At 42.6% G+C, this 17,983-nt stretch overlaps 2 protein-coding genes across 4 annotated transcripts in view; one reads left to right on the forward strand and one right to left on the reverse strand.

Moving 5' to 3' along the window:
• LOC138747648 (sorting nexin-11-like) overlaps window positions 1–17,983 on the reverse strand; it is a 93,243-nt gene that overhangs the window by 27,185 nt on the left and 48,075 nt on the right. The gene's annotated exons all lie outside the window — the stretch shown is intronic.
• Window positions 436–17,585, forward strand: LOC138747334 (major centromere autoantigen B). Its single transcript, XM_069906444.1, has 2 exons — window positions 436–1,129; window positions 17,128–17,585. The coding sequence occupies exons 1-2, from the start codon at window positions 673–675 to the stop codon at window positions 17,583–17,585; spliced, it is 915 nt and encodes a 304-aa protein (XP_069762545.1). The 5' UTR covers window positions 436–672.

The following is a 17,983-nucleotide window of genomic DNA, read 5'->3' on the forward strand; positions in this document are numbered from 1 at the left end:
ATGCATGCACCTTTAATTTTTTTCTGCATTTAATTATTATTCAATACCACACATCATTCAGTACTGAGGCGGTTAAGAGCTATTTAAAATATTCCTCTTGCCTTCCGACTGCTAATACACTGGGAGCCTTTTGGAGATAAGCTGCTGCATAGGATCAACTTAGTGTGCTTTCTGCCTCTCTCGTTTACAATTTTAAATATAAATCCACCGCAGTCCACTCCCCTTGCATAGCACGGGTAGTTGATAACATCCATGCTTCGTAGTATCATTAGTGTGGGTCTGCAAGTTCGAGATGATCTTATCAGGGCTGAGCTGTGGTATCAAATTTCAGATGAGATCACTTACTTTACATCACAAAGCACATCCCTAAAGCCTGCTCAGCATCAACTTCACGTTTCACAGACCTCTTTGTTCCTGATCTGTGCTGTACAAGCTGTGAAGCACATTCTTTCTCCACACATAGCAAGCAGCCACTTTGGAGCCTGTTAGCTGCCATTATGCCTGTGCTGTAAAGGCTGTCTGATCCTTGCTTGTATATATATAAAAAAAACATCCATTATACAACTGCACTGGTTGTCAGGCACTTGAAGAGAAGGTGGATTATGGTTTGGAGTTTAGAAGCTCGCTTTGTGTGAACAGTTGCTGACATTTCTCTGCTGTTGCAGTGTGGTAATGGAAGCCCCAATCAAAATCAAACGGACCGCCATCACGCTGGCTCAGAAAGTCCAGATAATCTTGAAGCTGAACGACCCCTCCTTCAAACAGAAAGAGATTGCCCAGGAATACGGGCTCACTGCCTCCGCCATCTCCAAAATCGCAAAGAAAAAGGAGGGGATTCTGGAGGAATGGCTGCGCGGTGGGAACCTGGAGCGCAAGCGGAAGCGCGAGGGGAAGAACCAGACCATCGACGACGCTCTGCTCAGCTGGTTCTGGATGGCCAGCAAGGAGGAAGGCCCCATCTCTGGGCCCGTGCTGATGGCCAAAGCTAAGGCCCTTGCCGAAGAGATGGGGATCGAGTTCAAACCCACCAACGGGTGGCTGTGCCGTTGGAAGAACCGCAACAACCTAGCCTACAGGCGGGTGCCGAGGGAGAAGGCCGAATACAGGGCCAAGAGTGGCCAGAGGACCGGTACGATATCTCATTTTGCTGACCAACTCTCCTCTCATCCCAGCGGACCCACTGTCTCTCCAAACTGTCCCTCACCCATTCCCACCCTCTCCCTTACCATTAGCTCGACTTCGGGTTACCACTGGAGAAGCCTGAGCTTCCAGGGATAATTCCCATTGTGAGAATAGAAGTCTGGTGAAGAAAGGTTAGTGGAAGGATGCAGGAGGTGGCTTGAGGGGTGGAGATGGGAGGAGGGTCATCTGCTGTAAAAACTCAATTTTTATCAGTGAAACTACAAATAATTCCAATTCTTTCTGCAGCTACATTACTCAATGTTAATTAGCCTTTAGGTTCTTACTAATCTTTATACTCCTTGCTCTTTGCAACGTTCTCCATTTCACCATATCCTTTTATTAATTTATCTAGTTTTCCCTTTAATATAACCAAGTCAGTCTTCATCCTTCTGAATGAAGAGGTTTCTCCTGATCCTACATTTCTGGGAATAAAAACACAGAGATGCTGGAGGAACTTCGCCGGTCTCGCAGCATCCATAGGAAGTAACGATGTATTACCAACTATTCGGGCCTGAGTCCTACCTCCTATGGATGTTACAAGACCGTCTGAGTTCCTCCTGCATCTGTTTTCAATTCGACCACACCACCTGCACTTACGCTTATGGGCCCGAGTTCCAGTCCTCAACCACAAGTGGAGATCATCTAAAATTCTCCACCTGTTCCTTAAACTTCCACTATCCTTATGGTTGTTGAGTTGCATCAGCTCTTGATGCAGTAACACCTCATCTCAAATTTAAACTTCTCTAGCTTGCTTTTAAATCCATTCACACCCTTGCACTTCACTCCTGGGCTTTAGGAGCTCGCTTTACTGAGCATCTTCGCTCTGACTGCATCAGTGACAGAATTTCAATTCTGAGCCCCACTGACATAACTGTCCATGTCTTCATGTACTGTCAAACACAAACCTAATTTTCAGTCTGGGCATTCTCCAACCTGATGGCATTAATATCGTCTTCTCCGGTTTCTGCTAGCCTATTCTCCATTTTCCCATTCCCTCTGGTACTTTCCTCCAGCTCTCCACCCCCCTTCCCTCTCCTTTCACAGAGCCACCCCTCCTCCTCCTGTTTGCTGGTGTGCCCTTCCTCCCTTATCCACCTATTACCTCCTGCTAGTGGGACTGTGCTCCTCCTCTTACCCCTCCCTATTTTGTTTGGGCACCTGCCCACATTTTGTTCATACCTTGATGAAGGGCTCAAGCCTGAAACATTGGTTATGTATCTTTATCTTTAAAGTACACTGTTTGACCTACTGAGTTTCACCAGCATTGCGTTTTTACCTGGGCTTCGTAACGACTAATCCTACAACTCTCCAGGACGTCTCTGATCTACTATCCTTGGGCTCCTCTAATTCTGGCTTTATAATTTCTGAATTTAATTAGTCCACCCTTAATGGCGGGATTGCCAAGCTCCGGAATTATTTCCCCTTTATTTCCTGCAAAGCACTTCCTAACAACTTCTTCAAAGATACCTCCTTATATGTCAATTTCTGCTTGACAGTGCTTCTCTGTAATGTTTTTCCACACCAAAAGCATTATGTAGTTGAAGGTTGCTGCTAAAATATGTAGCTCTCTCCCAACCTGGAATTGTTACAAAGTGAGGTTGAATTCCGGCCATCTCAAGCCTATTTCAAGTTTCACATGCCAACAATATTAAAGCTCAGAAATATGTCAGTCATTCATTACTTTTTCTTCTAATAATTGCATATTTTGTGATTTGCCGATGGCACTGGACTAGAATTTTGCAGATGGCAGTATCAAGTAGAGCAACACAGTTAGCGTAGTGGTTAGTGCAACGCTTTTACAGCGCCAGCGATCGGGACCAGGGTTTGAATCCCGTGCTGTCGTGAAAGAGTTTGTACATTCTCCCTGTGTCTGCGTGGGTTTTCCCTGGGGGCTCCGGTTTCCTCCCACCGTTCAAAACATACTAGGGGTTGTAGGTTAATTGGGCGGCATGGGCTCGTGAGCCGAAAGGGCCTGTTACCGAGCTGTATGTCTGAATTTTTTAAAAAGTGTCTCTTGCCCATGATCGGTGAGTGTGGATAATGAGCTTCAGAAGACTGTACTGCCACCATGTGCAGTACTGTTACGTCTAATCCTATCACCCACACAAACGTCAACAGGAATCCTCTCTTCTTTGATTCACATGTTTTGGACTTGCCCTAGAAAAATTTGGAAAGATATTTTTCAAACATTATTGGTAATCCTTAAGATTAAATTGGAACCTTGCCCTTTAATTGCTTTATTCGGATCATTTCAAGATGATGACGTTTCATTGACTCCAACTCAAAAACCAAATTTTATCTTTTACTTCGTTGATGGCCAGACGTGCAATTTTGATTAAATGGAAAGGTAATGCTCCCCCTACACAAACACAATGGTTAAATGATATTATGTCTTGTTTAAGATTAGAACAAATTAGATTTGCCATTAAAGATTCAAATACTAATTTCTTAAAGACATGGGGCCCTTTTATGGACCATTATCATAATCTAAAGTTTAAGGCTTGTTATAAACTTCGATGCTGTGCTGTCTATTTCCAGTTGTCGCCACTAGGTTCGTTTTTTTCCAAACCTTGTGTGGTGGTCGGGGTTTTGAACTAATGGGAGTGTTTTTGTTTTCTTTTTCTTGTCATTTGTATTTCAATACATAATTGTATTGTTTAATTTTTGTATTATTGCAAATTTTAATAAAAATATCATAAAAAGAAAAGAAACAGGAATCCTCTGACAGTAATCAGTTGTGGGACTTTACACTGCACTTCCCTCGAAGAGGAGGGAACTATCTGTATGCCACTGTCAAGTTCGCTTGCTCACCTAAACCAGGGAAAAACGTTGACATTTGTTGGCCCAGAACATCCCCTTATCACATTAGTCTGTTCATTTACAAGTTTGGCTATAATGCTGCATGATATTTTTAATGACAAGAATTAAAGAGGTGGAGGCTGGCTTGACATGGTAAACTTGACCAATGGTTTAGCAATTCAGTTACTTTTCCATGTCCATCGATAACTCTGGCCAGGAATCTATTTTTGGCAGTAAACTAGTGGAGCTGCTGCCTCACAGTCCTGTCACCTGGTGCCAACTGTGTGGAGTCTGCATGTTCTTCCTGTGACCACGTGGATATCCTCTGGGTGCTCTAGTTTCCTCCCACATCCCAAAGACATGCAGGTTAATAATGGCCATTGTAAACAGTACCTAGTGGTGGAATCTGGGGGTGGGTGAACTGCTGAGAATGTAGGGAGAATAAAAAAAATGAATGTAAGATTTGTATCAATAGATGGTTGGTGGTCAATGCAAGCAGTGGGCCAAAGGGCCTGTTTCTGTGCTATATTTTTCATTTAGTTTAGACATACAGCACGGTAACAGGGCCTTTTGGCCCTCGAGCCCTCGACACCCAATTCAAGACGCAATTTATTATCATTGTAATAAAACAGTGTCATATTACGTGAAATTGCTTTTTCATGCTGAAGGACAGATTTGCCCTTGGCAAAAATTCCCTGGAGCACCTCTTACAGTCAGAGAAAGAGAAGCAAAAGAGAGCTCCCCCCAGAGTCACCAAGTATCTGTAGATTTGCCTTCAGCGCAATCCAAGCCATTGGCAGCCTGAGCTCCAGATCTGAACCTCTGACACAGTCAGGAACCCTCAGCACCTTTGGCACCCTCTCACATCCCGGTTCCCCTTCAGCAGTCTGCAGCCTGGCACGAGTCCATTGACCGCAGTCTCCAGCAGCCTCCATGGGTTCCTTGCCTCGAGTTGCCAGCAGCCCATCGCATGCATGGGCCTTTCAGCCGTAGAGTCCGCTAACTGGTCTGCTGCCATGGTCACTGTCCCGTGGGTTGTCTCCTCTTCTTCTCCTTCTCAGATGGGGGATGGTCTGGTGCCTGTACCAGTCCTCTGCTCCCCTGGAGTCTGCAACCCTTGGTGGCTGCTGCCTTTCATAGGCATTGGCATCTTGGATGCAGACCCCGTGGTTACAGGATTTTAAATGAAACTATCTTCGGCTTCTTTGATGGGGCATTCAAAGCCGGCTTGGAGCTGACGGCAGTTGACTGGGCGGTTGGACCCCGCAGAAGCACTGCATCTCCACTCCTCACTTCCAGAGGGTCCACAGCAGTGGCAGTGCTGCCACCACAGCGGCTCTGGCAGCGCCGCCATTTTTGATTACACCCAATTGACCTACAACCTGACACTTTTCAACGGTGGGAGGAAACCAGAGTACCCGGAGGAAACCCATGCAGACACGGGGAGAACATACAAACTCCTTACAGACAGCGCTGGATTCAAATCCCAGCCGCTGGTGCTGTAACAGCACTGCACTAACCGCTATACTAACTGAGCCACCCTATCTCTCCATGACTCAGCTTTACAGTTGTGGGTCAGTCAGCAGGGAGCATGCCTTGGATTAAGAAGATCAGGGTAGACACTAGGCATAAAATTCTAGACTGACATGCTTTTGAATGAGATATTAAGACTGACTATTTCCACAGGTAGACACACAAGACCACATGACAGTTTGGAAGAAGGGTAGTGTAGTTTCTCTGGTGTCCCTGGCATTATACATTCCTCACTCAACAGTAGTAAAAAGAATCTAGTCAAAAATGTAATCATCTAGCACAATGTTTCACTACGTGCTGGGAGGCCAATGGGCACGGACAGGGAAATCAGATGCCTGACAATGCTTGTCTTAATTTGATTGGCAAAATGTTCGATTGCTCATCATATAGATGCCAGAAATCTGTTATCCAACCAAAAACTGTGGTGGTCTCATCTGCCTTAGCTGTAAACCATTCAGCTTTTCTGCACAAGCCCTTCCCTCCACAACCTCTCTCGTCTCCTTAAAAAAAACACTTCCCTAAACTTTTTGCTATTTTCCCTCATGCCTTGTCACCGGTTTGGTGTCATATTCGTCTGGTAAAGCTCTTTAAAGCTCCCTGAATTGTTTCACTAAAGATGCTTTATGTTTGTTTGTCAATTAAGCCCTGAATGGCATAATTAGAAGAATGAGTTGGTGTTTCAGTGCCTTGAACTTATCCTACCATTCAATTAGATTAAGGCCAATCATCTACCTCAACATTTTCCCAAACTACATCCAGATCTAATGTTTAGGCCTCTGCCCTCTCTCTCCATTTCTCAACTTCTTTCTCTTCTATCCTCCCAGCTAAATCTACTTATTAACTCTTACCTGTTAGCCTGTGCTCCTACTCCCACCTCCACCCTCTTGCTTTCTATTCATCGGTTTGCCTGATTTTTGGAGTTCCCTAAGAAGGGCTCAGGCCCGAAATGTTGAATGCAGCAATGTGTCCTGCCTAATGATTTCCATGTTACCTAAAAATCCATGATCTCAAATACCAAGATTCCATGCCCCCAATAAATCCATAACATTATGCAGAAAATGCTTCTTGTCTCAGTCCTTTCATGCTCATTCACTGACCTCTAGGCTCTCTAGCATAAGAGAATTCTTCACAACATGTGCGTGGGATTGGATAAAATGCAGTGAGCCTCGAGACAACATCTGCAGACAGTGAGAGCTGTTTCAACTGCAAACCCAGGAAAGCCAATAGCTATTTGTCAGATTCTGCTGTGCTACTAATATATGTCTTGTTTAGAAGGATCAAGTAATCACAATGAATAACAAGAAAACAGGTGAACTAGATTAAATCCAAAGTCACAAATGCGTATGAGACTTAGATTTCCTGAATGGTGCATTTACAGCAAAACAGCTTTTGGAAAAGATCACTTTGTTAGACGATAAAAAAAATACTGGATTTATATTCTCAACACCAGGAATGCCTGTCTGCAGACTATGTGGTCGGGATGAGGTAAAAGAGGGTGAGCACAAGTTATAATAAAGATGAAGCATTCTTTGCACAAACCAAAACACTGAAATTCCTGAAAATACTCAGTTGGCCAGGAAGGCGCAGAAAAGAATGGCTGGGGTCTTTTCAAAATAACTCTGATCACAAGTCACTGACCTGAAATGAGAATCTTTCTCTCACCACAGAAACTCCCCAACCAAATGAGCATTTCCAGGATTTTATGAAGGATTCTTGGTTTTGTTAGCAGCACAAGGGTCAAGTTGAGATAAGAAATAAACGCAAGAACTGCGGATGCTGGAATCAAGAATAAACCATGTGAAGCTGGAAGGATTCAGCGGGTCAGACAGCATAAATGAAGAGAAAGAATTAGTGAACATTTTGGGTCGGGACACTTTCGCAAGACAAAACACAATCTGTAATGTTGACTGAATATTTCTACTCACGGATGCTGCCTGACCTGCAGCAGCTCATTGTTTGTACATTTATCAGTCGTCACTTCCTGACCAATCTAATATTATGGGTTAACTAATTCTGAGATGTTGGCAAGGGGAAGCAGACATCTCTCAGTGGATGCCAATTTGAGTATGTTTAATTTAATTTAGACATGCAGCATGGTAACAGGCCCTTTCGGCCCATGAGCCCGTGCCGTCAAATTTCACCCAATTAACCTCCAACCCCAGTACGTTTTTGAATGGTGGGAAGAAACCCACGCAGACACGGGGAGAACATGCAAATTCCTTACAGACAGCATGGGATTCAAACCCCGGTCCCAATCGCTGACGCTGTAACACTGCTAGCCGCTACGCTAACAATGCTGCCCGTGTATGTTAAAAGACTTCAAAATACATGGCATTCACTTTGCTTTCATTGATCTGTGGAGGCACGACATTCAATCCCGCACTATTGTCTGCATTTGATGACTGAACATTGTGATTAATTTAATGCATTTATCAAAAATGGACTTTCTTTTAATGCTTTGGTACATTTGTTAAGGGTTTAGAACACTTGTTGTTGGATAGCCTAGGTCAGGTCCAAGAGATAGTCACCTAGCCATTGACTTTAACCAGTAGTTAGGGCCAGAGGATGTGAGTGTGCATTTGGAGCCAGGATACAGTGAATTAGCTTCAGCCTTTTACATAGCTCAATGACCTTCCTGCACACAATGCCAAGAATAAAAAAGATCTGATCACACTACCATGATGTAAGTGACTTCTGAGAAAATTACAGCATGATGAGGGGATGTTGGGACTGTTACCTGTGGAGAAACGAAACCTGTGCCACCAGGGCAGAATTCATCATGTTATTTTACTCTAGCATTTTATGCAGTTATATTCAACATTTTCAAATTTATCATCCGCAAATGCATCTACTTTTAATCATTTCAGGCTTCTGAAGGCAAGTTGTAAAACTTAATAAATAAGCAGTTCTGCAATGTTTTAATTCATGAGACACATTAAAAGGAGACAATAGGTTCTTCAACAAAAAAAACCTTGACTGAACATTCCTCCGGTTTTGGTATCAAACTTCACTTTGCCAAGGTCTAATGTTTTCAAACTTCCACTTCAGACCTATTTTTTTATCCAAGCCTTTGATTAGCCATCATAAAATCTTAACATTTATTAAAATTAAAAATTTATAAAATTGTAAACATTCATTATGTGGCTCAGAATTCAATATTGTCTGATTTCCACGCCTGTGTTAATGAAGAAAGTTGATGTAATATGGGGGAGAGGAGGGGATGAAGGGGAATGAAAGTCATGCTCCCCTGTGGATCCAGGCGGCTGCACACAATGCTCAGAGTCTGTTCCAACTTCAAAGGTACAAAACCTCCCCAAGTAACACTCAGTAATGCAGCACTTACAAGGTTAATGGCACATCCAATGTAAGCCAACAAAGGATGATCCCAAGTTATCTAAATTAAAAATCGCATTCCTTTTTTTATATATATATTTCATCAGTCCAGTGCCTGATGAGGGAAGCAAAAACCCTCATTCTTTACAGATAAAATCAAAACTAGTTTAAGGTCACACTGAGCGTCAGTGAAATAGAAGGTTGATCTTATCAGGGAGTGAGGCAATGTTTGGTACATGAGACCACAACCACAATAAGAATTCAATCTTAAATTATAGTTTGTTGCATTTTACAGACGATCTTACCATAGAATTCATCATTACCAGGAATCAGGCCACTTACTTTGAGAGAGAAATTTTAAATCCTGTTTTTATGCTGAAGCATGGCTGTGCTGGCTTTGACGCTGGGTGGATGAGAGAATGCCTGAGTAGTTTGACATGTGTAATGTGATCAAGCAGCACAAGGGTTTATTCAATCCTTTCCACTCAGACCGCCCACTGTCTCCTCTCCCTAAGTATGACTTTTTAAGTCCCTGAAGGTTCTCATATTTCAGGAATAACAAGATTTAATTCCATATTCCTCTCACTTTGAAATGCTGAGATTACATCAGCCTCAGTAAAAGGGTGAAAATTAAAATGAGATCGAAAAGTGCAGCAATAACCCTAAAGGCCCCCCCCCCCCCCCCCACACGCATACAATCATTGAAAGATTAAGAAGAAAGAGAATCTTTGGGCCACATGAACAATGCTATCCCTTTAGAAGAACAGTCCTATTTGGGTATAGTTTCCCACAGTATGCATCCAATTCACCTTCAAACATCCCAATGAATCTGCTTCCACAATCTTTTCAGGCAGTGCATCCCTGATCATAACATCTCACTGTATTACAACAATTTTCTGCGTCAAAGGATCTTAGAGTCATACTGAATAGAAATGGGCTCTTTGGCCCACTCTCTCCATACCTTTCCCCCTGTCATGACCCCACACACTTATTCTTCTAAACTCCAGCATATGTAATTCCAAATTGTCCTTTCCTTACAAGATGCCCTGCCCATTCCAAGCATCAGCCTGGTCGACCTCTCTGAACTGCTTCCACGAGAGTAACATTGTACACAGTAGTACCAATGTGGAATAACTAACACCAGATGGAACTGAACCATAACCCCCTTATATCAATTCCCCTCACAATAAACTATCACATTCTGTTAGCTTCCCTAATAACTTCCATTACTTACACACTAGCCTTTTGTGAATCATGGACTTGGACAACAACCCCCCTTTATCCCAGAGCTCTTCAATCTTTATACTTTAGATTTAAAAAAAATCTTTTCTATTGAAAAGATCATTTCAGTACATAACGAGCTGCATGCTCAGTAACTAAATGAAAGTTGCTGGAAGTGAATGCTGGGATAAGAGTACCATGAACCTGGCCAGGGGATATAGATAGATTGAGAGAGTGAGCAAAAGGAGGTGAATGTGAGGAAGTACCAGGACATGGGATCTGGCTGCTCCAGTGCATGAATCACAAAAAGCTAGCAGGCAGGTCTAATAAGTAGTTAAGAAGGCAAACAAAACAAAGAGGTTGGAGTTTAAAACTAGGGAGGTTTTGTAGCAAATGCGTAAGGTGTTGAGGCCTTCCTTGGAATAATGTGCTCAGCTTTGGTCCCGTTATATAAAAAGGGACATATACTTTCATTAATGGAGATTCTCAAATAAGGGGACAAAACCACAAGCCAAGGGGACGGCCATTTAGAACTGAAGTATGTAGAAATTTGCGTCTCTGGAATTCTCTGCTTCAGTGATGGTGGAAGTTGGATTAATAAAAGTATTTAAAGAGGAGGTGGTAAATATTTGCAGAACTGAGAAGTCGAAAGGTGTGGAGAAATGGCATGAAGAGAAGTTGATGCAATCATATACCTGCCGTGATCATATTAAATGGAGAGGAAGCCTTGAAGGGCCTGATGGCTTACTCTTGATTCTATTTTCTTGTATTCTTATGTTTTCTGTTTTCCCACACCCCACGTCCCAGATCTCTGTCCTCTCACTTCACCCGATCTGTCATGTGTTGTTGACTGAAGTTGTTTTCCAGAAACATCAGTACAGCATCCAGTCTCACATCTCAGGAAAGGACTAAGTGGATCCTGCATTGGTGGTGGTGCTGTCTTTCAGATAATATGTTAAATCAAGGCCTCGTCTCCACCTTCAAGTGAAAAGAAATTCTTCCATTCTATGAGCTTGAAAAATAAGGGGAATTATTCCTCTGATCAATATCACTGGACAACAATTTTTTTCAAAAGGTTTTCTTCCAGAAAAACAATCGAGGATTATGATAGACAACTTCAAGATGACACAAAGATACTTTCAGATTTGCTGTATCATGTAGGAAGTTGAAGAAACATTAAATCAGTTTAATGTTCTCAACCTTTTTCTTTCCACTCACATACCACTTTAGGTATTCCCTATGCCATCGGTGCTCTGTGATTAGTAAAGGATTGCTTGAGGTGGTATGTGGGTGGAAAGAAAAAGTTTGAGAATCACTCCATTAAATTAACTTTTATTGAATGTAACATTTTTAATCATATAATGATACTGACACGTCACATTAGTTCAACTGAGGTAAAATCTTTTGCCACTGATTTTCGTTTGTACTTAGCATCTGATGCCCCTTGTGTCAGTGTCCAACAATAGTTAACCAGCATTGATGGACCAGTTGCCCTGATACCGTTTTACCATGGTCGCAATATTCTGGTGAAACCTTTCACCATATTCGTCACTGACTGCACCAAGGTCAACAGGGAAGAAGTGCCAATGCAGAAAATGAATTTTCAATGACATGTTGTATTTCATGTTTTTTTAATGCTTGAAAGTGACTTAAAACATGACAGGATATCACATATATTTAAAAAATGGTACATGATAGGAAAATTATAAGGTGATTTTTGTGATCAGCAGTCCAAAAATCCATAAAATACACCCAAAAGTGTTCAAGAAGTAAAATATTTGTTGCCCAGTGTATTTATTCTTCAGTCAATATGGCTACAAATGAATGATTTACTCATTTAAATCAGTAATTTCTGACTCTGAGCCCTTAACTTACATTACTTTCAGCAACTGGGTACGACTCTTCCTCCACCATACAGCACAAGCAGTCGCGCCATTTGCTGATTACTGTTGATACCAGCACTCAAAATTCCTCAAGTCTTTCTTCTGTGCTGGCTTCTACCACATACAGAATTAGAACTTATCGTCATGAACAAGTCACAAAATTCATTATTTTGCATCCATGTAAACCAACTTACAAAAAAATAAATAAAAATAGTGCATGAAAAGCCAAAATAAGGCATTGTCTTTGGTTCATTGGTTCAGAATCTGATGGCAGCAGGAAGAAGTTGGCCTTGTGCCACTGAGTGCTCGTTTTAACGCTCCTGTACCTTTATTCCGATGGTAGTAGAGGCCATGGCCTGGGTGGTGGGGGTCCTTGAGGATAGAGGCTGCTTTCTTAAGACACTGTCTCTTATAGATGTCCCTGATGGAGTGGTCTGGTGTCTGTGATATCGCAGGTCCAGTTACCATCCCTCTGGAGCTTTTTCTTGTCCTGAGCGTTGGTACCTCCATACCTGAGAGTGATGCACCAGCCAGAATGCTCTCCACAATGCACCTGCAGAGGTTTTCGATAGTCTTTGGTGACATACTGAATCTCATCAGACACCTCTTAAAGTAGCCGCTGGTGAGCCTTCTTCGTGATTGCATCGATGCGGAGGCTCCGGGAGAGATCCTCGGAGATGTTGACACCAGGAATTTGAAGTTCTTGACCCTCTCCACTGCTGAGCTCTCAATGAGGAACGGATCGTGTTCTTCACAGTGGCAGGTCAACAGAAGGTGCAACCATGGGTCGTATTTCAGCCCAGTGCACCAACAGTGAGCTTGGGGAAAGAGGTGGGAGCAAGTCGACAAGTCACACGTGGGGAGAGCAAGACCAAAAAGCCTCTTTTTGCTTCAGTTTGTCATGCTGTTCATTATTAACATGATATATTCACTTTATAAGAGGATGTCCTTTAAAAATAGAGCAATGTGAATGATTACAGGTGTAAAGAGAATGAGTGACGAGGCGATTTAAACATAGTCACTACTGGGTGGAGAGGATAGTTTTGAGTGATCTGATTGAAATACTAAATTGACTAGGTAATGGAAATCCTAAATATTACTTTACAAAATAGCAGAATGAGAGAACCAAAGGTCAGCTTTGAAGCTGGGAAAGAATAAATTCTGGGTGGATTACAGAAGGAACTTCATCATGTTGAGGATGATAAATGGCTAGAATAATCAGATAGGCCATGCAGCAAAGAGAGGCTGACAAATCAGAGCTAGATGACGAGGATGCAGACAGAGCAGAATGCCCAAGCATTTATCATTGGTTGCAATGAGGAAAAGACTATTACAGTGAACTATTTCCTTCAGGGTTTTAAACTGATTTCTCTAACAGTGCTGGCCAAATGGGTCAGAGTCCAACCACATACGCTGACGTTCATGGCATTACCATCACTGTCCACCCCCCCCCCCCCCCCCCATCACAGAGCACCTTGGTTCTATCCGCTGCAATAGCATGGATCTCCCAGTGGCCACCCATTTCAATTCCCTGTCCCATTCCCATGCTAACATGTCTGTCCATGGTCTCAAGCACACTGAGACACCTGCAAAGAACAACACCTAATTTTCTGTCTGGGCACCCTCCAACTGGATGGCATTAACATCGACATCTCCACTTTCCACTAACCCCCCCCCCCCTCATCTATGTCCACCTGTCTCCTTTCCTCTAGTTCTCTCTCCCCTTTTCCCTCTGTCTCCTTTCATAGAGCCAGAATCAATTCTCACCTCTCCTCTTATTATATCCAATTAACACCCTTTGTTTGTTGGTCCAGACACCTCTTCCTTCCATTTTTCTCTTTCAGTCTTTATTGAGATGTTGGCCTGTTTTTTGCTTATACCTTGAAGAAGTGCTTAGGCACGAAACATCAATAACATATTTTACCTCCTATGGATGCTGCGAGACTGGCTGAATTTCTCTAGCATTTACTGAGTTTTTACCCCACCATCAATCTCCTAAATTGGCAGAAACTCAAATGAACAAGCCACAGAAATACTGTGGCTACAACAGCAGGTCAAAGTGACTCACCTACTCACACCCTAAAGCCTTTCCACCATCCTGTCAATACTCTCCACCTGTCTGGATCAATACAGCTCTAATAACGAGTGCCGACAGCAGTCCATTTACCACAGTAAATATTAATTCCCCCTGCCCCTATCACACAGTGGCTACAGTTTATGCCAAAGTTTACCACTAAGAAGGATATTAGCCTCAGCTTCTCCTATGAGCCGCATACTATCTCAATTTGGTAATACATCAGTGTTCTTCTTCATCGCTGGGCTTAACTCTTGCAATTCCCTACTAACAGTGTTGTGGGATTCATCAGAATGACTGCACCATCACCTTCTCAAGGGCCTTTGGGGATAGGCAATAAACATTGGCTTTGCAAGCAAAGACCAGATATTGAAAATTGAACAAATTAAAGCTGTAACCCTCAATGAAGCTTTTGTTCTACCCAAGCACAATGATTCCAAAACTCTGCCGGCTGACCACACTATCTGTTCTCTGTTAACTCGAGCTTATCCATCACTCTGCTCTGGTTATCAGCTCACTATGGACAATCACCTCTCAGCATGTGTTGACCAATACTGCTCCCACAGGCCTTGATTTTAAAATACCCATTCTTTTATTGCCTCATCTCTCACTACATTTGTATGTATCTGCAACCCGAGGTCTTCTCCATTTTGGGCCTCTTCCCCTTCCTGATCTTTATCACACCATTGGCAGACAAACCTTCAGCTGCCCATGCTCAGAGGTCTAGAATTCCTTTTTACCTCTTGCACATTTTCTTCCTTTTAAGTGCTCTTTGAAATGATCCTAATACAGTGAACATCCTGATATCTGGCACTTACAGAGATTGGTAAATGCTGGATAAGCAAGATTTCTGGTTGCTTGAGACTTGGTGTTGTGTGGATGGAGAACTAATGGCGAGCATGCCAATTTTAAACTTCCGTATTTTTTTACACATTTATTTTCTGCCATTTTGTTTGCCTGTTGCTTGAGGTTGCCAGTTGCTTAAATTCCAGACACAGGGATTTTGCTGTATCTCATTGCATAGTTCAACATTGCATTATGTTGTCTATAATTTCTGTGAAGTTTTATTGTTAAAGGCATTTTATTGATTCAAGAAGTTGTTACATTGAGTATGGTCATTTAATGATTAACCTTATCTGAGTGATAATCATTCCCTCATGTAGATAATAACTGAACAAGTAGCCAAAGGTGCAGAGAGAGATTATTTAGATTCTGGACCCTGTTCTGCAGTTCAGTGAGGTCACAGCTAAGGATTTGGCTTGGCAGGAGGAGAGTCATGCACTGCCAGAAACCCAACCTCTGACCTGCTTTTGAAGCTATGCTTTTTATGTGGTTGGTTTCTACTTCAGTACCTTTATGATAGGCCCTCAATTATAGCAAGGCCACTGAATTTCAAGACACGTGGACCAAACTCCAACTAACTCCTGGCCTTTCCCAAAATTTCTTCATATGTCTGGTTTATAAAAGTTTGCCAACCTCAGATTTGAAATTAAACTCTGACCGAACATCAAAGTGCGCAGATGCTGTGATTGTAGTAAAAACACAGAAGTGCTGGGGAACTCAGCCGGTCTCGCAGCGTCCAGAGGAGATAAAGATATATTACCAACATTTTGGGCCTGAGCCCTTCCCAGGCCCAAAATGTTGGTAATATATCTTTATCTCCTCTGGATGCTGCGAGACCGGCTGAGTTCCTCCAGTAATTCTGTGACCTAACATCAAATGCTGTTTGTGGAAGAAATTTTTAAAATTCTACCACTCGGTCCATGGTAAAACATGATTGAGAGATAGTAGAATGTTGGTGAGAGGAAAGGGATAGTTTTGGTCCCAAGGGCTTTACAACTGAACCCAAATTTGACTCCCATAGATGATGGGAATAATTTATGAAATGGCTAAGTGATTAGAATGATGAAGGCAGAAGCTTTCAGTCCATTTAAAAGATACCTGTTTGAACACATGAAGAGCTGTGACCTACAGGGCAACAGTATGTGAAATGGGAAGTGGAATTAACCTGAATGCTTTCTTTGTTTGCAAGCATGGACATTATGGTTGAACAGCATCCACTTAGTGGTAGATTACTACGATTTTCTGTGATAGTATGGAAGCATATTCCAGCAAGAGCTGAGACCCAGTTGCATTAACCTCTCCAGCAAATGTCTGCTCACTCACAGTGGGATCTGAACTTTTCATCAGTGCAGCTTAGTTCTACACTTTGCGTAGTGTTTACCATATAGCACCAGGGAGAAAAACTAATTCAAGTGGCACTAAAATTACACAGCTTCTTCACTGAATTTGAGCTCCACTTGTGTCTTCTTAGTGTTTGTGAAAACGACCAAACTTCATTTTGCTGTATGCTATATTACATGCTCTCAGCAGCTGAGTCTGTTGGTTTGCAGGGGCGAGGAGAGCAAACATCTCCCTGGATTCCTGATTGTTAACCACGAAGCATTGCCGCACAATCCAGCAGTTTGGTTCTCAGACGTGCAGAGGATGAGGTTGCGTTCTGATGCTCTCTATACTTGACTGTCCTGCTAGAACTCCCTCTCTTTAGTCAGAAGAAAATCGTAAAGAACTAAATAGTGTCTGTCCATACCTGTGCTCTGCCCTCACCACTGTTAGTACCTTTGATCCCTTTCCCTCTCTGTCCCATCTTCATCGCTAGCTCTTCCAAATTTGCCGTGGTCTACAGTTCTCTCCTCTGCCCTAAAACAGACTTGCACCTTTTGCCTCCACAGATTCTGTTTGATCTACTGAGTTCTTTGCTTTTTTGTTCCAACTTCCAGCATCTGCTGTCTTCTGTCTTTATTCGGTACTTAATCACAGTGATTCACACTGGCCGTCAATCTGCATCTTGTTCTTCTTCAAATATTCATCCACTTTTCTTTTAAAAGTTGCAGTGGGGTCTGCCCCAAGGTTAAGTACTCCATGCTTAATAAAATCTCTGCAAAGTGACTTAGTAGGAGGTGCCAATGAAAGGAACTGCTAATCAACAACGGTTATCATGAAACGGACTGGAGTTCAGAATGGCAGTTTGGACAAATATTAAACTATCAAGTAGTTTTTTTTAGCATAAATATTAATCTGTTTTTGAATCCCCTGTTTCAGGTTTGCCTATTCTTATCACTCCATCTCTCTGCTCACAAGACAGACAGCCTGCCCCAGAGTATTATGGAGAAGGAACACCGACACAAGCTCTGGAGGAGGCAGAGGAGGACTCCCACGACCAGACTGCAGAGAGGATAGAGCAGGAGGAACAGGATGCACATTTCTATACAGGCAAGTCTTGTACATCCAAGCAAGGCTGGATGGAAACTGCTCACAATGGGAATAAACTGCTTTGCATCAGGATGGGTTTCATTCCAAAGATTAGCAATAGGAAGAGTGCTTTTTGGAAAGAGGAACACCACTCACCCCATTCCCCTCTATTTTCCAGGATACAACTGAAAGCTATGGAGGAGGATCTGCCATTAATGGGAGTGGTGAATGTTCAACATGGCACCACACTGTACACTAGAAGGCCTGTCTTCAATGTTTCTCAAGATGGGCCAATTTTCAATCACTAGCCACTGCTCTCCACACTTGAGTGCAGAAATCAGGTTTGATCATGATGGTTTCAGTCAGGAATGGCTTCTTGAATGGTGGCCACGTATATCAGGTTTCTGATCCCCACATGTACGATTTTCTCAGCTGTATGCCCTGACACCTCAGAGCCCAACATATTTTTTTAGGAAAGTGAGAAGAGGAGGAGTTTCAAAATATAAATAAAAAAAACTGCAGATCCTGGAAATCTGAAATGAAAACAGAAAATGCTGGAAACACTCAGGCCAGGCAGCTTCTTTGGAATTTAAAATGGAGTTAATATTTCGGGTCACAAACTAAGGGCCATCAAACTGAGATGTTAGCTTGTGTTTCAAACATTTTCCATTTTAATTTCAGTTCCTGAGCCTAGCCCAGGGATCTA

The sequence above is a fragment of the Narcine bancroftii genome, chromosome 12 (genome assembly GCF_036971445.1).
Source record: "Narcine bancroftii isolate sNarBan1 chromosome 12, sNarBan1.hap1, whole genome shotgun sequence".
NCBI classification, from domain to species: domain Eukaryota; kingdom Metazoa; phylum Chordata; class Chondrichthyes; order Torpediniformes; family Narcinidae; genus Narcine; species Narcine bancroftii.